This window comes from Ochotona curzoniae, unplaced genomic scaffold (assembly GCF_017591425.1).
Source record: "Ochotona curzoniae isolate NIBS_2020 unplaced genomic scaffold, NIBS_Ocur_1.0 contig_1, whole genome shotgun sequence".
Lineage (NCBI taxonomy): Eukaryota > Metazoa > Chordata > Mammalia > Lagomorpha > Ochotonidae > Ochotona > Ochotona curzoniae.
In genome coordinates this window covers 35,808,585-35,834,123 of record NW_024464918.1, presented here as the reverse complement: position 1 = coordinate 35,834,123, position 25,539 = coordinate 35,808,585, and the positions used below count along the sequence as shown (strand labels likewise).

The 25,539-nt window shown below is 45.1% G+C and overlaps 2 protein-coding genes across 2 annotated transcripts in view; one reads left to right on the top strand and one right to left on the bottom strand.

Moving 5' to 3' along the window:
• Positions 1-524: 524 nt before the first annotated feature.
• CCNI2 (cyclin I family member 2) lies at positions 525-6,835 on the bottom strand. The gene is made up of 8 exons (XM_040974597.1): positions 6,801-6,835; positions 6,591-6,706; positions 4,673-4,800; positions 4,230-4,358; positions 3,905-3,979; positions 2,442-2,582; positions 1,227-1,457; positions 525-587 (listed from the first exon to the last, which is right to left on the bottom strand). Exons 1-8 carry the CDS (start codon positions 6,833-6,835, stop codon positions 525-527), a joined length of 918 nt encoding a protein of 305 aa, XP_040830531.1.
• Positions 6,836-6,920: 85 nt separating this feature from the next.
• KIF3A (kinesin family member 3A) overlaps positions 6,921-25,539 on the top strand; it is a 34,298-nt gene continuing 15,679 nt past the window's right edge. Inside the window, exons 1-9 of the mRNA XM_040971511.1 lie at positions 6,921-6,971; positions 9,884-10,157; positions 13,801-13,945; positions 14,086-14,170; positions 18,380-18,485; positions 20,299-20,438; positions 21,434-21,631; positions 22,049-22,223; positions 24,282-24,380. Of these exons, the coding sequence (XP_040827445.1) occupies positions 6,966-6,971; positions 9,884-10,157; positions 13,801-13,945; positions 14,086-14,170; positions 18,380-18,485; positions 20,299-20,438; positions 21,434-21,631; positions 22,049-22,223; positions 24,282-24,380 (1,228 nt within the window). The 5' untranslated portion in view covers positions 6,921-6,965. The remainder of the gene's footprint in view (positions 6,972-9,883; positions 10,158-13,800; positions 13,946-14,085; positions 14,171-18,379; positions 18,486-20,298; positions 20,439-21,433; positions 21,632-22,048; positions 22,224-24,281; positions 24,381-25,539) is intronic.

Sequence of the window (25,539 nt, the reverse complement as noted above, 5' to 3'; positions counted from 1 at the left end):
AATCCCCAGTACTTGTGAAGGAAGACCTGAGGCCTGACTGACTCAGGGCAGATGTGTCTGCTTAGACCCCCATCTCTGGGGTGACAGCCAGGGTGGGTGGGCCTGGAAACACTGCACAGGAGTCTGGGAGAAGCCTGGGAGGTGAGTCAGCAGGAGGCAGAAGGCAGGCCCCACTTCAGCCCCCTTTTCCAGCTCTGCGCGACAGTCGCAGTCTTCACCGGATGAGGAAAGAAAAGCCAGAGAAGTTGGAGGCTGCATTCATTCGTTCGTTCGTTCTCCCTAGGCTCGGGCCCTTTGAGACACGGGGAGGCTAGGGTGTGCTCTAGCAGCCACACTTGGGTTGCACCAGACCTTCCCTGCCACCCTGGCCCTGGTGTTCCTCAGATTTCAGCCAGGAACACTGCCTCAGGTGCTTGTCCAGGGCCTTCTTGCCTCCTAGTTATGCGATTCACGGAGCCCAGAGCTGTGCTGTGTGGGTGCGAGATGGGGCAGGTGCAACAGGAAGCATGTGCACAGGAGAGCGACTACAGAGTCCTCAGCTGCTGTCTGACGAGTTCCTTGCAGGACATGTACTGCTCCATGTTGACCTGAGTAGGAATAGAGTGCCAGCCTTGGGCAGGAGCCTCTGAGGCCATGAGGAGTGGACAGCAGGGTGCCAGTGTGTGACTACAGAGCCAGCTAAGGAAGGCCTGCTTGCCCTCCCTGCACACTAGCCTCACCCCCAAACCTTGGGGAACTCTTTCCCCTCAGTAACTGTCAGTAGTTCTACCATGCATTATAGTCTAATGAATCCATCTGGGGGAGATGCTGGCAACCCATGCCCTCTGGCCCTCCACCCCTGTAATCTGCCTCATGTTATTCCTGGTGCCTGGCACATACATTCATGGGAAGTGACTGGGGTCTGGAGTCAACACTTCCTGTGCTACACTCAGAGCTGCTTCCTCCCAAGCAGAATGTATCCCCACTGTGGATCCTCGTGGATGCGGGGCTGCCCATGGAGAGAGTCTCTTGCCACTAGGGAGCCCCACTCTCATCAGCTCAATGGAGGGAACCTGTGTCCATTAAGTCCATAGACCATGGCCAGGTGTGGGAAGCCTAAAACTCAGGGAGACTCCTGGCAGAGCTGTCTGGAGTTCTAAAGAACCATGGAGTGCCATGGGATGGGAGAGCATGCCAGCCAGAGGGGCACAGCTCTGAGCCTGGTGTAGGGCCAAGTTGATGTCTACCTGTGCTTTCTTCAGCAGATCAGATGTAGGAGCGCAGCAGTCGGGCATGAGCTTGTCCAGCTCTAAGGTGATGATGACCAAGGCCAGTGTGGAGCCCTTGAACTGCAGCAGCTGGTGGCCCGCCATACAGTGCTGCAGCTGCTTGGTCAGGGATGCGACGTGGAGGGAAGGATTCCTCTGAAGCTGCAGCATCTGCTCCTGGGGCCAGCTCACGACAATCAGGCCGTGGAACTGGAGAACAGGATTTTTTAACTTTAGAATGGAAAAACCCCCTCCTTTTCCTACGTCAATGACCAGAAGTGCAAACCATTGAACTTCCCATCAGAGAGCACCTGGTGTTACCAAACCCTGTTTATTCTTAGTCATGGCCCCACCAAGGTGGGCAGGGCAGGGGAGCAGTGGAGTCGGGGGGGCTTGGGGGGGCCAGTGAAAGAGGCTTAATGCCCGCTGGGTGGCCAAGCAGAGCTTCGACTCTGGAGAGACAGAGTGTATTGTAGGACAAGGTCCTTATCAGTTTAAAAGGACCTAGTTGACAATGTTTCCATTCTGAACAAAAAGACACATTAATCAAGCTCAAAGTAGCAGAAAAGTTACTTGTATCAGCTTGGAGAGAAGAAACTCTAACTTGGCAACAGTGGCCATTTTTCAAAAGAAACATCCCTTAATGATTGAATCTCCAAGCCTCCCAACAGCCCAAACCGCTCAACATTGCCACATCAAGTAATTTTGCCTTACTAACAGAATCCTGTCCTGACAGATGATGCCCACATCCCAACTCCGACAAACACAAACTAATGAATGCTATTTTTTTAAGTGCCAGATCAATATGGTCTAAAGCCTCAGTAAGGATTGTGTGTAGGTGAATCGAGACAGCTAAGTGAATGTGTGTATAAAGTGAGCAAGATAGATATTTATGTACAATATTCTTAGAATGCAAAGTCCAATATTTTTGCAGCAAGTATTCAAAAGAGTAAATTAACCACAGTCATGCCGTTGTAAACACTTTTTTGTAAAGTTAACCCAGTATCCTTTCCAAGTGCGAGTCTGATGGACTGGTGTTGAACTTGAGATACGTCTCCCCCTTCTGTATGTCATGAGCCTTGTGGGTCACCCCCTGTGTGGCGCATGTACAACAACGTGTGCGTGGACGTGCTTGGCCGTCCAGTGTGTGAACAGCTGTTCCAAAGGCAGATTCTGCAAACCCCTCATGCTTACTATAGTCAAAAAGTCCAGTGGCGTCGCAAGATACAGGTCCCAATGCAGTTTGTCCAGAATGGTCAGCTCCATCCTCAGCAGCTCATTTGGGCTGTAGGCAGGGCCGTAGTGCTCTATGAAGTCTTTCACCTGTGGAACTAACTGTAAAAGAAAAAAGAGAGAAAGAAAATAAAGAGGCCAAGGCCCTATACCATGTCATAGCAGCTTCTGTTTTCTTCTCCCTGGGGACCAGGCTCCATGACCTCCTTGGGCCTGCCCAAGTGCTTCTCAAAGGCCAGACCAGACCCCAGCTGTGTTGGGACAGCTCTAAGGAAATTGTGATGACATGTGTGACCATCACACGGAGACCCTCTGTGAACAGGTCTCCATCCGCAGTTGCATGCCGGCAGGCACTCACGTGAGGGTGCCCTGGTGGCTGTACCTACATTACCTCCCCGTCCAGTCAAGCACTCCAGCAGCCTCGGTTGGGCTCTGGCCATCCCTGCTCCTGATCCCTCCCTGGTTACTTGCCATACAAGCACCAGACAGACCCATTAATACTGCCACTACGATCATTCCCTTCTGCCTTAATTTAAGGTGGTTCACGGGAAATTAATGATGCTCCTGCCCCTGCTCTGGGGGTCGGAGTGGAAGAATATTAAGGCTAGTGTTTGAGCAAACATGCAAGGGACAAATGCAATGAAGACTGGATGTCACCATTCTAGCGAAAGGAAGTATTGTTGTTAATTCCTAGAAATGGTTCGAGGGTCACTGGCATGGTTTTCAGTCGCATGAAAGCAACTTTCTCCAGGGGGATGGGGAGGCACAGAGCCGTTCTAATCCACAGGGGCTGAAGACATTTGTATTGAGAGTTTGGAATGGGAAGTACACAGGCAACTTTTTTTTGTATTGCTCCTCAGAGCCAGAGATGAGCTGAGAGAGGCCTTGCAGCCTGGGAGTGTTCCTGAGGACTAGAGTGGGAGGGCTCAGAGCTCAGGGCAGGGGAGGTGTGGCCTGAGAACTGGCCTGAGGCCCCGAGGCAAGTCCACCCCAGCCTGGAGAACTGGTGGCCACTTTTCTCTACCCTCTTGCCCTCATGTGCCCAGCCTTCCTGCCCCTTTTAGCAAAGCATTCTAGAATCCCCGGACCATGTTCATGGCCATGGTCACTCTAGGTCTCCAGCAGCTTTCTTAAACCTGGTTTCTAGGGAGTGGCCATGGGCCCACATGGGTGGAGCGGCCTTCAGGACAAGGCCAATCCGCCAGGGGTCAGGCTCTAGCTTTGTTGGCCAGGAGGCTTCAGCTGTGTTCCTCTGTCTTGGGGGGACGGTGGAGGAAAAAGGAGGGTCCCCAGGGTCCAGCAAGCCTAAGGAATGGGCAAGAGAGGTCCCAGGAAGTTAGGGACTTCTCCCCACTGCTCCTCCATTTCAAGGGCCCAGGCCTTTTGTGGAGACTGGCAGCCAGCATACCTCCCAGCACACACACCTCGTCCTCCTCCTCAACTTTCACAGCCAGTCTCAGGGAAGCAACAGCTGCAATGTGGAGTAACTTCTCCTTCACCTGCAGTACACAGTAAGCGCATCTGGGGAGAATCTGGACCCGAAAAGTGCAGGCACATACACCCCGCCTCAACACACCAAGTGAGGGCCTCCCATTTGCCCAGTGTCCACCCCTTGCTTCTGCTTCCAACCAGAAGCAAGGCCCCCCAGGAGCCATTGTCTGCAGGCACAGGCTGCTGCAGGGGCGTCCACCTATCAGGCAGCAATGGGAGTGTCTTGGGCCTCTCACCATCCCTCCCAGGCTGCCCTACCTTTCCTGAAGCCACGAGGCGGCTGAAGATGGTCAAGGCCAGGTTGAACGTGGCTAAATTGAAGTCGAAAATGTTGGGGAGCTGCAGGAGCTCCTGTACAATGCCCTGGAAGGCGGCGCAGACCTCGGGCTACAGCAAAGAGGAAAGGGCAGAGGGCAGTGAGGGTGGCCGTGGCAGAAGCAGCCTTCCTGTAGGCACTGGAGCGCATACAAGAGGCCATTTGCTTCATCGTGATCCATGGGACCAGGTGCCTCAGTGCCAGGCCTTGAGGCTCACCCCACTGCAACCTGCCCTCTCCCTGAGAAGGAAACCGGTCAGACAAGAGAAATGAGGAAAGCGCCTGTGAGGCGCCACACCTGACCAAGGGGCCAATCTCCTGGGCGTCTAGCACTTGAACCAGGTGCACACCACCCCGTCTGTTTTCCCTGTGAGTGTGCTGGTACCTGGGGTTGGTCACCTCGCCACTGGCGAGCCTCGCGGTCCTGGGTCAGCTGCAGGCGGATAAGCAACTGGGGCTCCCTCACGATTTTTGCGTCGTTGGGCCGCAGCCATAGGTCCCACTGAAGCAACTCTGGCAGGGGCAGTAAGGGCCCGAACGTGGCCACAGGTTGCTGAGCGCGCGCCGCGGGGCGCTGGGGTCCTCGCCCCGACGGGGTCAGGGAGAATGAGGCTGCCCCTGACGGGCGTGACTCCAGGTGTCTATTCCACGAAGCCGGCACAGAGGCGGACCGTGGACGTTGTGGGAGCAGACAGCAAAGGGCCTCCTGGTCCGGACTTCTGACTGAGGTCCTCCCATGGCTTACTCTGGAGGGTGAAAGCTTTCGCTCGTCCGAGGCCATGAGACAAGCAGGATCCCTTGTGTGGGGCACCATGTTGTAACTCGGTTTTTTATAACCCAGAACTTGGGCGCGCAGCTGAGGCTGCCTCCGGTATAGGCGGGTTCAGCTGCTACACCTGTAGCTTCTTCTGGGACTCTGGAAGCTGTCCCCCCAAAGCGGCCCCAACGGCCAGAACTGAGCCCATCCGAAGCCAGGAGCCTGGAGCCTCTTCCAGGACTCCCACGTGGGTGCAGGGTCCCAAGGCCTTGGGCCGTCCTCTCCTCGACTGCTTTCCCAGGCCACAAGCAGGGAGCTGGATGAGAGGCAGGGTTGCTGGGATTAGAATTTTGGCGTTCAATATGGTATCCTGGCACGTGCAAGGCAAATACTTTAGTTACTAGGTTACAGCACGGGACCCATCTTTCAGATAATATATATATTTTTTTAATGAAGAGTTCATACTGTACGACTGACTCTGTTAAAAACAGAGCTAGTTTATCACGTTCATTGCCGTGGCCCTTAGGGGTGGGTGGATAACGGCTAGAAAAAAGCACAAGGAGCTTGTGGAGGGATAAGGCCCCAACAAACACGTGGGAGACCCAGGTGGAGTTACTGGCTCCTGGCGTCATCCTGGCCCAGTCCTGCCGTGTGGGGCGTGAACCAGCTGGTGGAGAAATGTCTGCCTTGCTCCCATTTCCTCTCTTAAATCTGCCCTTGAAATACATTAAACAAATTTTTTTAAAAAATGATTCATATTTTCACACCTTATCTCTAGTTCCTGTGAATCCCAGGGGGACCGCCAGAGATACCTAAGCCCTGGGCAGGAAACAGCCTCCTGTTTAAATACAACACACATCAGCCAGTTACGTAAATGACAGCAGCATTGTACGTTAAGACAATGAACAACAAGAAGGCTGAGTATGTTCAGTATAGACGTGGTTGTTTTTGGAAAATTTTCCCACCCGTGGCTGCCTGATATCCCAGAGGCAGAAGTCAGGAATGCTGGGGAGTGACTGCATCCTGGCAGCGCATCCTCATGCCAGCAAGGAAGCCAGTTCGGTGCTCAGCTGCCTTAGGAAGGCCTGGCACAGAGGGCGAGAGGGCGGCTCCCTTGGGCCCCACTGAACATCGGATGTCGGGGAACAGAGGGAGAGACCGTGGCTCTGATCCGTGCAGCTGTCGGAGTTCAGTTTCCAGTCATGGGGGGGGGGGGAGGAAAGACGTGTGTGCTGGGGCGCTTTTGGGGGGGACAGGCCCCCAAAAAGAGGTAGGGATGCAGAGTAAAAGTTTCCGTTTTGTGCGGCAGTTAAGCTGGAAGTGCCTTTCGCACCTCCAAGAGAGGGCTTTGGGCGCGAAGGATCATTGGCCCTTTCACAAAGGTTTGCTGAAATTCTGCGTGCACCGGGCGGTTAGAGACGCTGGGAGATGGGCCACCTAAGGGTAAGAGCGCAGCTCAGGCCTTAGTTTTCCAGCTGGGACGCAAAGTACAATGGTTGTTGACGTTCGGGATACTCCAGGTGTCACAAAATTGGCCTTGACGAACCCGAGCGCGCCTCCTCCTCAGGCTCGCGCCTGCCAGGTGTGGCCGCCTCACCGCCCGCGCGACGCCCAGCGCCGCGGCCCGGCAGCACTGCGCAGGCGCCGTCTCCATCTGGCGTCCTAGGAGATGAGCCCGGGCGGCCTCCGCGCAGGCGCACTTTAGGATGCCAGGACCCCGAAAGCGGAGCTGGGGCGGGGCGCGCTCGGAGCGCGCCTGCGCACTGCGTGCTCTCGCCCGAGGAGCCGCATTCTCGGGAGCGTCCAGGAGGTGTCCGGGCGTCTCTGGACAGCGTCTCTCGCCCACGCAGGGTCGTGTCGAGCCGTGTCGTTGGGCCGCACCCCGGGCGGGGACGTCCGCCGGGCACGGGAGGGCGTCACGATGCCGGTGAGGAGGGTCGCTCGGCCGCGGGAGATTCCTCCTCCGTGAGGCCTGGCCCGGGGGCGCGGCCGTTGCCATGGAGGCGCGGAGCCGGCGGGCGGCCCGGGTGGGGCGGAGCCGGGCGGTTACGGGAGCTGGCGGGTGGGCCCGAGGCTCGCGGGGGGCCAGTCCGTCCCGGGAGGGTCCTGGGGGCGAGGCCCGTGTCGCCCGCATCCCCCGCTCATCCCGGGGGCCTGCGCTCGTGGCGGCAGGATGCGCTCTGGCACCCGGGCGCTGCCCGCTGGCTAGGGCATCTTGGGGGCGGCCGCCGAGGTCCGTGGGCCTGCGGGAGGCGGCAGAGCGGAGGCCGGGAGCTGGCGTTCCCGTGTCGCTCGCGGGGCGGGATGTAGCCTGCAGGTGTCTTTGTGTGCGCTTGGCGCTGTAGGATCTTAGTGCCTTCAAAAAGGGGGCGTTGTTAAGTCCCAACACCAGAGGCACGCGGGTTCTTCCGCCGTGGTGAGGCCGCAGACCATTATTTGATGTGTCAGGGCCCTTATTTCCCGCATAATTAAACTTGTCTCTTGGGGTTGTTATCTGGGACTTGAAGGGCAGCGCTTGACATTCAACATCGAATGCTCTGTCCGTTGCTTTCGAGTTATTAAATTCGTTCCAGAAATAGTGGGCACTAAACACAATGCTAGATGCTATACTTAGAAAAGCGGAGCCAAAGCAGCCAGGTTTGTTTTAGAAGCAGCTGAATACCAGGCACATTATGGGAAGAGGGCACTTTGATTCGGTGAGACTGCTGGAATGGTTGGTTTTGGGACATTTCTGAATGTTAGCAACTATGAAAAATAAAATGATACACACCAAGAGAAGGAGGTGCTCCCAGAGCCGTAGGGTGCTTTATGGGGTGAAGAGGATCCTCCCGGAAGGGGGCTTTGAGAAGTGGTGGTTAGCTAGGGGAGGAGTGATTCCGGCCAAAGGACTGGGCAGCGGTGAGCAGGAGCAGGGGCGAAGATGCCAGAAAGCCCAGTGGGCGGTGGGCGAGAAGGCTGCAGGGAGATGTGGGGAGGAGCCAGTGTGTTCCCAGCCATCTAAGGGCAACTTGTGGAGAATATTAGGTGGGAAACGGGCGTGCCTAAATCAGCGTTGGCCTTGACTGCCTTGTGGAGAAGAGACTGGAGGGTGACCTCATTAGATGTCAGCGTGCGGTCAGGGAGGCGGCTGGGCTAGAGGCACGAGGGGACCAACGGAGGGGGCGTGACTGTGTCAGGATGTGTTGTCACTTGGTCACTGACCATGTCAAAACCAGCGATAGAGTGCCTGAAGTGGAAATTTAAAGTATTCTGTTCAGTTAGCTCATTAAACAGCTTTCCTTTAATAATGAGATTGTGTTTTAATACAAATTCATAAATCATCTGAAATTTCAGAAATCGAAACTTGTATCAGTGTTCCTAAGATTAGGTCACACCAGGACATTTTTCTCTTTTACTTTTTCTTGTGTGAGAAGATGAGTAAATGATGTATGGCTGTGTGATGTTTGGAAGCAGTTTGCCAATGCGTTGTAAGAGATAACACTAGGCGTGTCATGGGAGCCCAGAACCCACTACGCTGTTGATTCAGGTCCTCAAGTTCACGCTCCCTGTGTTTTCTGGTTGGCAGGAGACTCAGTGTCAGAGACTTTGTGCAGCAAGTCTTAATTTGTTAATGTTAATTTTTTGTCTTTAAATATGTATTTTTAAAAATTTTATTGGAAAGTTAGATTTACAGAGAGAAAGAAAGATCTTCCATCTGCTGATTTACTCCCCAAGTGGCTACATGGCCACGGCTGATCTGATCCTGAAAGCACGAGCCAGGAGCTTCTTCTGTGTCTCCCACGCGGATGCAGGGTCCCAAGGCTTTGGGTCGTCCTGGACTGCCTTCCTAGGCCACAAGCGGGGAGCTGGATGGCAAGCAGGGACTCTAGGACATGAACAGGTACCCATATGGGATCCCAGTGCATAGAAGGCAAGAACTTAAGCCACTAGGCTACTGCACTGGGCTCTGTTCTGCATTTTGTTTTTGTTTTTTTTAAAGATTTATTTTATTATGAAGACAGAGTCAAAGAGAGAGAGAACTAGATCGTTCATCATCTGCTTTTTGCTTGCAAATGGACCCAACAGCCAGGCCTGGACCAGGCCAGAGTCAGAAACCAAAAATTTCTCCATCTGCTCGCCCCCGTAGCAGCAGGGACCTCCGCCCTTGGGCCTTCACTTGGATACACACTGGCATAAGTCTGACCCAGAAACAGAATGCCAGGTCTCAGACCAGCATGCCATTGTGGGCTGCCAGCCTCAGCATGGAGTATAACCTGCTACACCACAAAACAGATGAAAGCTCTGCTCTGCTGCCCGTCCCGCGTCACTATCCTTTTCTTCTTGGACAGCATTTAGTACAGATTCAAGTGAGGGTTTTCTCTTTCCTTTTGTGCCATAAAATAAACTGTATCCCGGCCCGGCACAATAGCTTAGTGGCTAAAGTCCTCACCTTCCATGCACCGGGATTTCATATGGGTCCAAAGCTTTGGGATCCTGGACTGGCGTGGGAGACCTGGAAGAAGCTCCTGGCTCCTGGCTTCGGATCGGCTCAGCTCCAGCCGTTACGGTCACCTGGGGAGTGAATCCTTGGATGGAAAATCTTCCTTTCTGTCTCTCCTCTCTCTGTATATTTGCCTTTCCAATAAAAATAAACAAATCTTTTAAGAACAAACCATTTTTCTTTGTTGTTTAACAGTCTTTCTATAGGAGATGTTGAATTGTATTTATAGATACTTATGAAGTCCTTAACACATGCAAAGCACCGAGAGAACGAGATCGCCTTTTGCAGATTTTAAGTTGTGTCTGTTGAAGGTAAAAATAAGTGCTCCTTTTCTTTATTTGTGAAATTGCTTCCACCAGGTCAATAAGTCCGAGAAGCCAGAAAGCTGCGACAACGTGAAGGTGGTCGTTCGGTGTCGGCCCCTCAACGAGAGGGAGAAGTCCATGTGCTACCGGCAGGCCGTCAGCGTGGACGAGATGCGGGGGACCATCACCGTGCACAAGACCGACTCTTCCAACGAGCCTCCCAAGACCTTTACTTTTGATACCGTCTTTGGGCCAGAAAGCAAACAGCTTGATGTGTATAACTTAACTGCAAGACCTATTATCGATTCTGTCCTTGAAGGCTACAATGGTGAGTGCTTTTTGTTGCTCTAATTGCAAAGTTCTTTTTCTGAACACTTCCTACATCCCCAAATTTCCTTTTTGCTCATTTGCAGCTATGTCCTAGGTAACCAGGAGGTTCACTTTCTGTCATGACAGTTTTTCTGGCAATTTCATATTAATCACAGTATATGATTTTATTACCCTTTAAAAATATTTGTTTATTTGAAAAGTAGAGTTATAGGGAGAGGGAACGACAGAGATATCTTCCATCATCTGGTTCACTCCTCCAATGGCGGCAAGGGCTGTGAATGAGCTGATTTGAAGCCAGGGGCTTTTTCTGGGGTCCCAACCACATGGGTCACCTGCTGATTTCCCAGGCACAGGAGCAGAGAGCTGAATTGGAAATAGTGCCATGGGACTCTTAACTCTGGTGTCTATGGAGTGCTGGTACGATACGCTGCAGCTTTACTCACTACACCACAGCTCTGGGCCCTTTATTATTTATTTATTTAAAAATTTTCCATCTGCTGGTTCACTCTCCAAATGGCTGCAGTGGCCAGAACTGAGTTGATCCGAAGTCAGGAGCCTCTTCTGGGTCTCCCACATGGGTTCAGAATCCCAAGGCTTTGGGCAATCCTCTGCTGCTCTCCCAGGTCACAGGCATGGAGCTGGATGGGGAGTGGGGTCACCGGGATTAGAACTGGCACACATATGGGATCCTAGCACATGCAAGGTGCTAGGCTGCTGCACCAAGCCCTTCTTAGCATGTTTTAAAGTCATCTATCTTTTGCATACATTAATATGCACCCCCCCCATTTTTGTGAATTGGGTGAACTGTGTAAAAGCTGGATGAAAATTGTATGCCTCATGTAATAACATTTTGTTTATTCATTATTTTCTGGAAATTTGTGTTGTTTTCAGTGTTTTAGCTGTCACACATTATGTTGCTATGAACACGGATTTGTACCTGTTTGTGTAGATACATTTTAAAGTTTCATTTGGAAAGATACCCGGAAGAGAAAAAGAGATGTAATGTGCTTGTCATTTGAAGAGCCTGTTTTCCCGCGTGATGGCTGCACTGCCTTTGCCCTCACTAGTGTGACTTGCGGATTCTTGTTTCACATTCTACGGCAGTATTCTGTGAGCTTCCGCAAGCCCCTGTTCTCGTTATATATGCATTGACCACTGACATGCTCGGTCGGGTATGCAGTTTTCACACAGTACATATTTTCTCCATGCTGTGGTTTTTTTCATTTTCCGATTTTTTTTTTAAATTTAAATTTTTAAAATGTCTGTTACCTGGGTGAGGGATTGCAGACCATGCAGGTCTCTGGGGCAGATAGGAAGGGTGGGGTGGGGGTGAGCAGGGTGAGGGAAATGACCCTGGCCTCCCTGCTGTGAGAGGGTGGGGGATGTCTGCACTGCTCCTTGCTACCAGATCTCAGCGCCAGAGGACAGAGATGGTCCCCTGGTTTTGCTTTCGCTCCTGGCCCCCCGAGTGGGGAAGAATGTCCTGACGGTGTTACTTGAGTAGGACTGTTCTGAGATAGTGTTGGCTTTGTTGTTCCAGGTGGGAGCTTCCACTTGCCCACACTTGCCAGCTGTCTGTGTCTGTTTGCTGTGTCCATAGCCTTAGATGTTTGGTGGTGAAAAAATAAAATTGGCCTGTAGTGTGGTTCAACCTGCTGCTGTTTCCATCTTTGGTGAGGCAGAACTCTGTTGGATCAGACTGCCTAGCTGTGGTCTGTGGTGCATTTTGGTATGCTGTCAGCCCAGTCCCACAATGTCTGGCCAGACCAGATGTCATGTTATGTTCCTGAGTTTGGGGATTGGGGAGAGTGGGCCCAGGGGGCTGACGCCGAAGAGCCTCTACTGAGTTGGTCCCCAGACTTAACACTTCTGTGCACCAGCAGGTGTTGCAAACCACCCTAGCCCTACCCACTCTCCAAGACTGGACCCTTACTGGTACTGAGGTTGTTGAAGCCTGGTCAGAAGACCCCTGAGGACTCCCTCCAGGCCTGCCCTCTCAAATGTGCACACAAATGCTGCAGCCTAGCCCAGTCTGGCTTGTGCGTGCCCTAGCTTGCCCCCTCAGCTGCTCTTGCCCCAGTGTTGGCTCTTGTGCACTTGGATAGATGCTTTGGCTTGACCCAGGGAGGCCCTCTGGATTCCCCTTTCTGATCTACCCCATTTCAGCTCTCAGTTACCTACAGGTGCAGTGGCCAGGTCCTGGAAGCTCTCAGAAATCATTTTGTACATGTCAACTGAGCACTCAGTGGCCCCCGTTCCAACCCATCCCCAGTCCTCCAGCCCCTAGCAGTGCACACCCCTCCCACAAACGCTAATGGTAGTAACGATGGCAGTGTGGTGTCCCTGACCTGGTATGTGTCCATAATGGGGACCCTGCCTCCTACCCACATCTTTAACAACAACAAAAAAAAGAACCAAATAGGCAGCTTTGCTGGCATACTGGTGTGTTTAATACAGAGTTGGCCTTTAGATTTTTTTGATGTCTTCCCCTAGAGGTTTTGTGATTTTAGATATATGTTTAGCTCTGTGATTATTTATGTGTTTTCTATATATGATGTAAAATAAGAGTCTTGGTTCTTGTTATTCTTGCCTACCTTTGTTTTCATTTCTTGCCTGTGGAAGTCTAGTTGTTCCATTATTGTCTATTGAGAAGACTCTTCTTTTCCTGTTTAATTAATTTGGCATTTTTTTAAAGCTTTATTTATTTATTTGAAAGGCACAGTTACAGAGAGAGAGAGAGAGGGAGAGGGAGAGATCTTCCGTTTGCTGGTTCATTCCTCAGGTGGCCGTAGTGACCAGAATTGGGCCAATCTAAGACCAGAAGCCCGGGACTTCCAGGTCTCCCATGTGAGTGCGGGGGCACATGTGCTTGGGCAGCCTTCCACTGCTTTCCCAGACACATTAGCAGGGAACTAATTGAAGTGGAGCAGTTGAACTTGAACTGGTGTCCATATGTGGCCAATGCTGCGGGTGCTGGCCCCTTTTTTGGCACTTTTGTAAAAAAAATCACCTGACTACAAATGAGCTTATTTCTAGAATGTTTTATTTCTTTTCTATTCTCTTACTTATTAGTTTGAGTACAGCTTTATTATATTTTGAAATTAGATCGTGTAAGTGCTCCAACTTTGTCTTCACTGCTAGGTCCTTTGGGTTTTAGAATCTATCAGTTTCAACAAAAACAAAATGAAACAACAACAACAACAAAAACCAAAAAAGCCTGCAGAGAGTTGAGGGGAGATCGTGTTAATTTGCCCTGTGCTGAGATGAACATTAGCTGTCGCTCCGTACGCTTAGGTCTTGAGTAGTTTCTTTCATCAGTATTTTGAAGCTTTCAGTACACAGGTCTTGTCCTTCCTTTGATGTTTTCATTCCTCTGAAGTTTTTGATGTTGTGAATAGAATTGTCTTTATAATTGTACTTATTATATCTATATTGCTAAAATATTTTAAAATGTCTGTTCAGTTTTGGTATCAGGATAATGCAAGTTTCATGGACTAAATTGGGAACTATTACCTAAAGGAATTTGTCTAAAATTAGAATTGTTTCTTTTTTAAGCAAATTCTGTCATTGAGTCAGAGGAGTTCATTTTAAGAATGATTTTTGTAGCGTGAGACTAACAAGTCACTGTTTATTATTTTCAGGTACGATTTTTGCATACGGTCAAACTGGAACAGGTAAAACTTTCACCATGGAAGGTGTTCGCGCTGTTCCTGAGCTTAGAGGAATCATTCCCAATTCATTTGCACACATATTCGGTCATATTGCAAAGGCAGAGGGTGACACAAGGTAAAAGTGGATCCTTTTATTTTCTAATAATTGAGAATGTAAACATAGGAAGGGCATTTATGTTCAAGTGTTACAAACATGTTTTCATACTGTTCTTATTTTATTGCATTTAAGTTTAAGAAATTTTGTTTTATTTGCAGATTTTTGGTTAGAGTTTCATATTTAGAAATATATAATGAAGAAGTTCGTGACCTTTTGGGCAAAGATCAGACACAGAGGTTAGAGGTAAGATAATTGAAAGTGAGTATTTCCAAAGCAATGGGATACTTACTGAATTAAGGCCCGTTTCTGTTAAAGGTAGCTTTAATGTGTTTTTTAAAATATTTGTTTTGGGGTCCCAGTATGATGGCTCAGTGGCTAAACCCTTGCCTTGTACATGCCAAGATCCCATATGGATGCTGGTTCCTGTTCCAGCTGCTTCGCTTTTCATCCAGCTCCCTGCTTGTGCCCTGGGAAAGCAGTCTAGGACGGCCCAAAGCCTTGGGACCCTGTACCTGCATGTGGGAGACCCAGAAGAAGCTACTGGCTCCTGGCTTCAGATTGGCTCAGCTGTAGCCATTGCAGCTGTTTGGAGAGTGAACCAGCAGATGGAAAATTTTTCTGTCTGTGTCTCCTTTGTGCATATCTGCCTTTCCAATAAAAATGAATACACATCTTTTTTTAAGAAGAGTATGCTGGATGCTGCAATAAAACCAGATGCATTGATTTTTATGTGAAAGGCACATTTTACATAGGGGGAAAGAGAGAGAAGGTCTTCCATCCACTGGAAGTGGAATGGCGGGGACATTGACTGGCATTCATTTGGGATGGCAGCACCACAGAACAGAGGATTAGCTTTATGTGCCTCCATACCAGCTCCTGGTTTTAATATTTTAAATGGCCTTATTTGTGTGTTATTTCATATATATGTGTATCTGGCTATAAATTAGTGAAATAAGATTGTTGAGTTAGGTGAGAAATGAGTGACAGATTTGATAGATTTTTCCAGATACTTTGATATTTTAAGATATGAGACAACCAATAAAAGATTAGTCTTTACAATAATAATGTTAGAATTAGGATTAGGGATTTCACTGTCAACAAAATAGAGGAGAGCAATTTATGTTGGATGACAGTGGAATAGAATTTAGAGCAGCAACATCCACTATTATTAACTTTGATCGAGAGACGGGCATTTGATGAAATTAAAATAACACACTTTTATTTCATTTAATCTTCACCGAATTTCAATTTTGCTGATATGGAAATTGAAACTTAGAAGGATTCCATGACTTGCTCAAGGTCATGACTTGCTCAAGGTCATGTTGCAAGCAAATAGCAACATGGATTAAGAGCATGATTTCTGGGGCCCTGCTCTTTCATCTTGATTCTAGGCGATGATGGGGAGCAAATTACTTAAGCTCTGTGAGCTTTACTTTCATCATATATAAATGGAAATGGTGATAGTACCTGTTTCATGGGATTATTGTTAGCATTAACATACTCTGGGGTTTAAATTGATTCTGATGCACAATCCATGGATGAGGTAAATAATAAATGCTAGGTGTTTTTAAGTTAACTGGATAAGCTGAGTTTTTGGAGCTTTGTGTTATCATTGTTTGGGATTGTTGTTCTAGGGCCATAGTAAAGCCTTATTTTGATAGTGATGACATATACATAGCAAATGTACAAGTTTGATGCAGTTGTCATCTGGCTTTAATGAATACTTTGTTAATTTTCCTTTTTGAGTGCAGAAATTACAGATTAAATTTATTCTCAGGATATTCTTTTCAATGACTCTCAACCCTGATAGACTCAGTGTACTTTTTTATATGTATTTTATAATGCCTTTCTGAGTGTCCTAAAATAAAATTTTATGTGATAAAATCTGCTTAAGCACTCAATTCTTAAAAGTCAGCATGTTGTCCTACTGTAATAAAGGAAAATAAAAATATTTAAAAAATAAGACACAGGGATGAGTTTCTGGTGTAGCAGTTAAGTGCCACTTGGAACGTCCGCACGCCATGCCAGACTGCTTGGGTTTCTGTCTCAGTTCCATTGTCAGTTCCAGCTTCCTGCTCATGTGTGCCATGAGAGGCAGCAGGTGCATGGCTCAAGTAATTGTATCCCTGCTACCCACGTTGGAAACTTGGCTTCAGCCTGGCTTAGCCCTAGCTGTTGTGGGGCTTTGGGGGCCCTAGACATGGCTGTTGGAAATGAACCAGCAGGTGGGAGATCTCTCTTTCTCTACCTGTCAAAACAGTTTTTAAAATAAGGAAATAAATAGACAAATAAGTACAAACTTCTGTCACTGATGGTAACACCTGTTGAGGAGTTTAGACCACCTGTACAACGTGCCTGAACCCTCATTTGTAGCTGTTGCAGCCATGGTGATTCTTTATGCCTCAGATACAAGTTGAGTTCTGGTTTTCTGACTTCAGCCTGGCCCAGTCTCAGTCCCCAGTGTGATAGCCATTTGAAGAGTTAATCAGTAGATGGGAGGGGAGGTCTGTCAACATTGCCTTCCAGGGTCTAGAGCACCGAGACAAGTTGGACTCAGAGTCAGGAGCCAGATGTTGGCCCCAGCTACTGATTATGGCCTTGAGTCTCTAAGAGCTGTTCCCAGTTTGTTTTTATTTTTGAACAGTGAAAAAAAAAATGTTTTCAAGATTTTTCAAATTTAAAAAATTTTTTAAAAATTTGTTTAAATTTCCAAAATTGTTTTAATAAACTAGTTTTTAGAAGAATTTTGCACCAAATTGAATAGTATTCTTTCTTGTTTTCCTCTGTTCCTGTATTTTATTATTGTAATTACTGTTAAGTGGAAAATCCCATTGTCTTTATTTGTAAAATGATGTCATATAATTATTTTAGTCTAGACTCAGATAATTACAGTTTTTTTCATCCCTGTGAATATCTGATAGGACATTCATAGTTACGTAGGACAGCCTCATTGGGTAAGACACACCCATTGCAGGATATTTAGAATCCCTAGTCTGTTTCTGTAAATACTCATAGAGTCCTCTAGTGAACTGTAAACACCCCCACAGATTTATTCAGATCTATCATTTAGTATTATAAACTATACTTGACATAAAAAGTAAATTACTGTTTGTTTGTTTTTTTTTTTGATGAAAGCTTACCACCCATTTTCTGAGACTTTCATAGGTTGAGTGATTTTGTTTTTATCTTTCACTTGAGTGATCAGTTATCTATACTTCATAATTGAATTTTGAGTTGATATCATATTGTGGGTGGAAAAAACTTCATAAAAGACCTTGGAGTTCAGTAGTTTGCAGATTGATGTCACTTTGAAGAATACTTTTAGTGTGTAATGAAGATGAGCAGGAAGTGTGACTGTAGCTGCTAAAAACTTTCATAGCAATATGGTTTCACTATATATAACTTTTTTAAAGATTTATTTTTATTGGAAAGGCAGATATGCAGAAAGAACGAGATGCAGAGAGAAAATCTTCCATCTGCTGGTTTATTCCCCAAGTGGCTGTAATCGCCAGAGTTGAGCTTATTCAAAGGCCAGAGCCTAGAGCTTTTTCTGGGTTTCCCACATGGGTGCAGGGTCCCAAGGCTTTGGGCCATCCTCGACTGCTTTCCCAGGCCACAAGCAGGGAGCTGAATGGGAAGTGGAGCTGCTGGGATTAGAACTGGCAGCCATATGGGATCTCGGCGTGTTCAAGGCGAGGTCTTTAGCCGCTAGGCCTTGCCGCCGGGCCCAAAAACTTTTTTTTTTTTAAGTATTTATTTGAAAGTCAGAGTTACAGATAGAGGCAGAGAGAGCTCTTCATCTGCTGGTTCACGCCCAAGGTGGCTGTAACTGCAAAGCTGGGTGCCAGGAACTTCAGTCATGTCTCATGGGCGGCATGAGTCCGTACATTTATCCATCTTCCATAATGCATCCCAGGCCATCAGCAATTAGCTGTATTGGAAGGAGAACAGGCAGGGTAGGAATTGCTGCCACAACGCTGATTCTGCAAAAAAAAACTTTGGAAACTCATGTGTGGTTTTTTCACTATTTGTGTTTTCCTACACATTATTAATTAGATGCTCAATAAGTAATTGTTTGAAGTATTGGGGCTGGTGTGGTAGTGCAACTGGCTAACCTTCTACCATGTGGTGCTGGCAAACCCTATGTGTGCCGATTTGTATCTTGCTTGCTCCTCTTCCCATCCAGCTCCCTGCTGTGGCCTGGGAAAGCAGCAGAGGACGGCCCAAAGCCTTGGGACCCTGCACTTGTGTGGGAGACCTGGAAGAGGCTCCTGGTTGCCAGCTTTGAGTCAGTTCAACTTTGGCCGTTGTGGCTATTTGGGAAGTGAACCAGCAGATGGAAGACCACCTTCCTTCTCCCTCTGTGAAATCAGTCTGCCAAATAATGATAAATCGTTTAAAGAAGTATTGACGTCAGTGAAAAAGTCTTTGTTTTGTTTTGTTTTGTTTTAGGTTAAAGAAAGACCTGATGTGGGAGTTTACATCAAGGATTTGTCAGCTTATGTTGTGAACAATGCTGATGATATGGATAGGATTATGACTCTAGGCCACAAAAATCGTAAGTATAATGCATGATTGTGATTCAACATCTGTATAATCAGTAGGCTGAGTAAGAAGCAAAACTAGTCTGGCACTTTCCTCATAGAGACTACAATTTTAGGTTTCTTCAGAACCTTCTTGTTTTGATCATTTGTTATGTAGAGAACATATATGAATGAAAGGTAGCACAGGTTATTTTTCCTACAGACCAAAATTTTCCTTTTCAATAGTGCTAATCTTTGAAACGTCCCTATGTCTGGCTCTTATTATTTTAATAGGAGGCAACTTCAAAACATTCATGGAAAATGAAATTGAAAGATTATTTTGGTGTCTGCAAAACATTTGTGAAATCATGTCTTGTTTTCTGTGTATTTTCGTTAGCTTTTGCAGAATTTAGTAATATTGATAACACTTATTGAGCACTTGGTAAGTGGAAAGTGCTTGTCTAAGTGCTTGCTTGCTTGTAACCCTCAGTTTAGGTTAGGAAAGGCCTGAGGCTTTAGTTTAAGTAACCTGTTCAGGACAGTATAATTACCACCTAGCAGAACAGGTACCTGAAGGCAGGCCAGCAGGCTACTCTGAGAAGTCACTACTAGCTCTGCTTTGTTGACAAGAGAAGCAAAACAAAATCAAAATATACATTCTTTTTGGTAATTGCTTCAAAGTTTTAATCTCAAGAATAAGAAGCTTTAGTAATATTAATTGCACAGAGACTGCAGGGCTGGTCTCTCTTTTTTGTTTGATTCTTCTTTCTTCTCTGTCACTGTGCCTTTCAAATAAGTAAATCATTTAAAAAAAAGAATTAAATTCCTACTGGGTCCGGTTGGGCTCAGAGGCTAAATGCTCCCCCTTGCAAACACCAGGATCCCATGTGGGCTCTGGTTCATGTCCTGGCTGCTCCACTTCCCATCCTGCTCCCTGATTATCATCTGGGAAAGCAGTAGAGGATGCCCTAAGTCCTTGGGACCTTATACCTGTGTGAGAGACCTGGAAGAAACTCCTGGCTCCTGGCTTTGGATTGGCTTAGCTCCAGCCATTGCGACCATTTGGAGGGTGAACCAGTGGATGGAAGATCTTTTCTCACAGTATCTCCTTCTCTCCATAAATCTGATCTGCCTTTCCAATAAAAATTAATCAATCAATCAATTAATTAATTCCTTTTGACTCAGTAGTTCTTATTTTAGATGCATAATCTAGAAAAATATTTCTCAGGTATAAGTAATATAGTATAAATAAATAAAAATAAAGATAATAGAATATCATTTATGTTATAAAATAAAATATTGTGTATAATGAAACTTAATTTAAGTCTGTAAAGATATTCAGTATTGATCATTAAGTTTAAAATGAATTACTTAGCAATATGTACTGTATCATTTATGTGTATGTGTAAAGAAATTAGTTCAAATCAAATATGTAGGGAGCGTGTGTTAGTGCATGTTTGTGTGGTTTTTTGTGGTTTAGAAGCTGAAGTCATGCTTCTCTTATGACAGCTGAATTAATCATGGCGTTCCTTGTTGTTTTAACATGTGAGTTCTTTCTGTTTAATAGTAATAATACTTGGGATAGATTTAGATTTTTTTGCTAAGGTTATGTCCTTTGTATGAGAAACAATACAAAATCTTTGGTTATCACCAGAAATTATTTGAAAAGGTTTCATAAAATGGCTGAATACATACCTGTGTTTTGTGTTTTACCCATGCTTGCTTTCTTTCTTTTTTGTTTGTTTGTTTTGGACATTGATGGAAATAAGTCTTTTAAGTTGTTCTGGATGATTATTTTTAAAGACATCATGTGTTTCACTTTTTATGAGTTTCCTTTCTTTATTGCAGGTTCTGTTGGAGCAACTAATATGAATGAACATAGTTCCCGTTCCCATGCCATCTTTACGATTACTATAGAATGCAGTGAGAAAGGTGTTGATGGTAACATGCATGTCAGGATGGGGAAGCTCCATCTGGTAGATCTTGCTGTAAGTTGAGGATCCATTGATATTACACGTGAATAGATACTAAAGTAGAAAATGTGGATTATATGTCATTTTCAGGTTGTTACTCTTGTGTGTGTTTAACGTATGTATTATGGTTTACTTAAATGTATATGGAAGTATATAGAAGGGTGTGATAATCTCCACACCTGTAACTCAACTGCGACAGTCTTATTTGATCCATTCATGTACTTCTTCCTTTCCTTTATTATTCATTTTCTTAAAGCCAGAGTTACCAAGAGTAACTCAGTAAGATCTTCCCTTTTCTGATTCACTGTCCAAATGGCTGCAATGGCTAGACCAAGGCCAGATCAAAGCCAGGAGTTGAGAGCTTTTTCCTTGATGCCATGTGGGTGCAGGGGCCCTAGCAGGTACTACCCTCTGCCGCTTTTGTAGGTACATTAGCAGGAGCTGGAGAAGAACTTGAGCTAACGTCCTTATGGGGTACCAGCATCACAGATGGTGGCTTTACATATTATGGCACAATTTGGGCCCCTCCTTAAAATTACCTAAAAGTGAATTCCAGGGTCAGTGTTGTGGCATGGCAAGGTAACCCTCTACCTACAGTGCTGGCATTCTGTATGGGTGCTAGTTAGTGTTTCAGCTGCTCCACTTCTAATCCAGTTCCTTGCTGATTGCCTAGGAAAAGCTGTGCCAAGTGTTTGGGCCCCTGCACCTGTAGGGGAGACCTGGAGGAGACTCCTGGCTCCTGACTTTGGAGCAGCCCTGGCCGTTGCAGCCATGTAGGGAGTGAATCAGTGGATGGAAGGTGTTTACTCCCTCCCTCCATCTCTCTCCCTCCGCCCCCGTCTCTCTGTAGTTCTTTCAAATAAAAATAAATAAATCCCTAAAAGAAAAATTGCTGGTCTGTGTGTTTAAAAAATTGAAAACCATACAGCATATTAGATTATTTACTACAAATTACAAAAACTTTGTAAGGATTTTTGTATTTTTAAATTTTAGCTTATATCTATTTCTAGGGTTCAGAAAGACAAGCAAAAACTGGAGCTACTGGGCAGCGCCTCAAGGAAGCTACAAAAATCAATCTTTCTCTTTCTACTCTTGGAAATGTAATTTCTGCTTTGGTCGATGGAAAAAGCACACATGTGCCTTATCGCAATTCTAAATTGACTCGGCTTCTTCAAGACTCTTTAGGAGGAAATTCAAAAACCATGATGGTAAGTCAAAACTAGTGAGAGTTAGCATTTGGCAAATGTAAGGTGCTAATGTGTGCTGATAACTAATTGTACAACATTATTAGTTTTTTTAAATTTTGGTTTGCAGTTATACTTTGTGTAGTTTATTAATATATATTAATACACATATAATAATGCATATGCAATACACATTTGTTATACATATATTGATTAGCTACAATATATTATAAATATATAAATTATACATATTATAAATAATACATATAAAGTACATATATATAAATGCAGTGTCATTTGTAAATACATGTGGTTGATACTCTTGTTTTTAATGTTGGATGGAGTGCATTTGTCTTTAAAAGTTGTGTTTTTATATACTTGTAATAATATTATTAATTTTATCTATGCCGTGTGTAAAATGACTTGTATCTAACTTGACAGTGTGCAAATATTGGGCCAGCAGATTATAATTATGATGAAACTATTAGTACCTTACGTTATGCCAACCGTGCTAAAAATATCAAAAATAAAGCTAGAATTAATGAAGATCCAAAGGATGCTTTGCTTCGTCAGTTTCAGAAAGAAATAGAAGAATTAAAGAAAAAGCTTGAAGAAGGTAACTTTTCTTAAAATACTATTAACATTATCTAAAAATCTATTGTTAACCATTAAATTATGAAATGCCTTTTGTACTATTAACATGATATTTAAAGGAATTTCTGGAAATTAAGTTGGTACTTGGCATATTTTTCATACTAAACTTTCATGAAGTTATATAATACTTGTGTATGTGGTTTTTAGAAAAATTAATTTTGCTTAAACTGATACATTTTATTAGTGTGGCATTTATAGTCTTTTGTATGACTACTTGTAAAATAATGAATTTTTATTTATCTCTGTGTAAAAGCAAGCTTCCCATAGGGTATGTGTTAATTGACACTTGTATATGAACAGAGAGCAAACTCAGTGTTGGCTAAGAGAAAGATACCAGGCAGCCGTGAGTAGACCAGATTTGCTGTGAGAAGACAATCCATTGAAAGGCTTTGAAAGTATGCTTTCATATATAAATTTGAACATGAGATTTTATTTTGAATTTTTTTCTGTTTAAAAATTTTCAGTTATTTTTGAGGTAGCATTTTTAATGTATGTTATAGTTGAGGTTGAATGCTCAACTAAAGAATTTAGCAAGTACAGCGCAGAAAGACCATAGTTCAGCAGGAAAATAGGCAAGGGCCATAAACAGTGATCAGATGAGAAAATGTACAATTTCACGGATATAAAGTAAATTTTAAAATGGTCACAAAAGTCATCAAAATTATAGCAGTCTATAATTTTTTATTTTGAAAGATTTATTTATTTTTATTGGAAAAGCAGATTTATTGGGAGGAGAGACAGAGAAAAAGGTCTTCCATCAGCTTATTCACTCCCCAAATGGGCATGACGACTGGAACTAAACGGACCCAACTCCAGGAGGCAGAAACTTCTTGCAGGTCTCCCACGTGGGTGCAGGGTTCCAAGGCCTTGTTGGGCCATCACTCACTGCTCTCCCAGGCCACAAGCAGGGAACTGGATGGGAAGTAGAGCAGCCGGGACATGAACTGACACCTATATAGGATCCCAGCACTTGCAAAGGGAGGATTAACCAATTGAGCCATCACACCTGGTCCTTGAAGCTCTCTTTTGCATAGCAGAGTTACCTTTTACATGCTCATTCAGAGTGAGTGAGTTGTCCAAAATCTGGGAAAAGTCTCTCACAGTCAGTGTTAATGCTGAGTGCCAGGGTTAATCCTGCATGTGTTCAGGGAGTCGTCAAGAGAAACAAAATGATGAGGGGAAGAATGTTAGAGAATTAAGTCACAGAGATGAAAAGGACTGGATTTTTTTTTTAAGATTTATTTATTTTTATTGGAAAGGCAGATTCATAGAGAAAAGAAGATACAGAGAGAAAGATCTTCCATCCACTGGTTCACTCCGCAGGTGACCACAATGAAAGGAGCTGAACCCATCTGGAGCCAGGAGCCGGGAGCTGCTGCTGCGGCTGGTTTTTTTTTTTTTGTTTTGTTTTTTTTAAGGTTGATTTATTTTTATTGAAAAGGCAGATATACAGAGAGGAGGAGAGACAGAGAGGAAGCTCTTCTGTCCGATGATTCACTCCCCAAGTGGCCCCAGTGGCTGGAGCTGAGCCATTCCGAAGCCAGGAGCCTCTTCCAGGTCTCCCACACGCGGGTGCAGGGTCCCAAAACTTTGGGCTGTCCTCGACTGCATTCCCAGGCCACAAGCAGGGAGCTGGACGGGAAACAGGGTTGCCAGGTTTAGAACCGGTGCCCATAGAGGATCCTAGCGTGTTCAAGGCAAGGACTTTAACCACTATGCTATTGCACCAGGCCCCAGGAGCTTCTCCAGGTCTCTGTTGTGGGTGAAGTGAACTTAGATAATAAAACTTGGTGTTTTAAGTCTGACCACTAGGTGGTATTTATAGCCAATGTTTTTTAAGGTTTAATTTTTAGTGTTGTTAATGTGGAGTACATACCTTTTTTGGCTATTTTTTACTTTTGTGTGTGGCAAAATGCATATTATATAAAATTTGTCATTTTAACTGTTTTAATTCTGCAGTCCACTGGCATTAAATGACTTAAAACAGAGTAAAAAGAAGTGTATTAAATTTGTCTCCCAGGGGAAGAAATATCGGGCTCGGATGTCAGTGGGTCAGGAGAGGATGATGATGAAGAAGGTGAGATTGGAGAAGATGGAGAGAAAAGGAAAAAAAGAAGGGGTAAGTCTTCTTTCTAATGCTGGCTTCCTATGCCTGGGGCAGGGGAGTGCACGCGTTTTATTTCGCCATTTTTGGTTATGATAGCATTTAGAACAGAAGACACGTGAATAGCTGCATTTGTTTTCTCATACACTGATCTGTTTGTAACTGACAAAACATATCATTTGTTCTGTTTTATTGCTTTTCAGAATTTAAAATATAAAGCTCTAGAAATGTTATGCAAAGTATAAATTTTATTTAGGAACTTTAATCTGTATTAGGAATTCAGTGGATTTTAAAATTGATGATTCAACTTTTAAATTCTTTTTTCTAAATCTACCTTCCTTCTCATCTTTCTGTGGGGCATTTGTTGCAAGTTGATGAAGATTGAGTTGTGATAGGAATGCGGACACCGAGTGGATGAGTTAGACGTATTATAGTGGCCTAACTTGCAGGCCTCTTTACTCTGGATGCTTCCTTTTTTCAGAACTCTCTTCCATTAATATGGATCATTGTTTTCAAGTTGATGCATATTTGCTTATCTGAGAATACATCCAAAACTGCTTTAAAAAGTATGATTCCATTTTCAAAAGACAGGAGAAGCATGATTTAGGAGAGTTGGCCAAATACAGCTAACCACCTGTTTTTGTAAATAAAATTTACAAAAACACCCATGCTCATTTGTTTACATGTGGTCCGTGTCTGCTTTCACATGCAGTCACGTGACCTGCAGAGTCTGCAAGTTGTTATCTGTCCTTTTGTATAAGGTGTTAGCCTTTGGTTTAGAGAAATGAATTTTTGTTTATACCTGCTTTTTCAGAGTAGATTATTTGTAGCAAAATCAAACTTTTAAATATAAAGAATGACCATTGTATAACACACTAAAATATTTAATAATACATATTTCTTTTGGGCTTAGAAAATTAAATTTTTTCAGTGATTCAAAGTTTTACTGTCAAACCTTCAACTCAAGTAATTATATTGGATAGTTTGATGTTTTGGTGGGAGACAGCATATTTGGAATGGACCAGCCTGCTTGTAATGAAGGATAATTTATCATTCCTGTGTTGTATAAAGCTCCATTCCTTTAATTTTCCAACTTAAATAGTCTAAATAGACTTAAACGGTACTAAGTGGCTTATTTGGCTTTTATTCTGGTCATTTACATCCTTAGAATTGT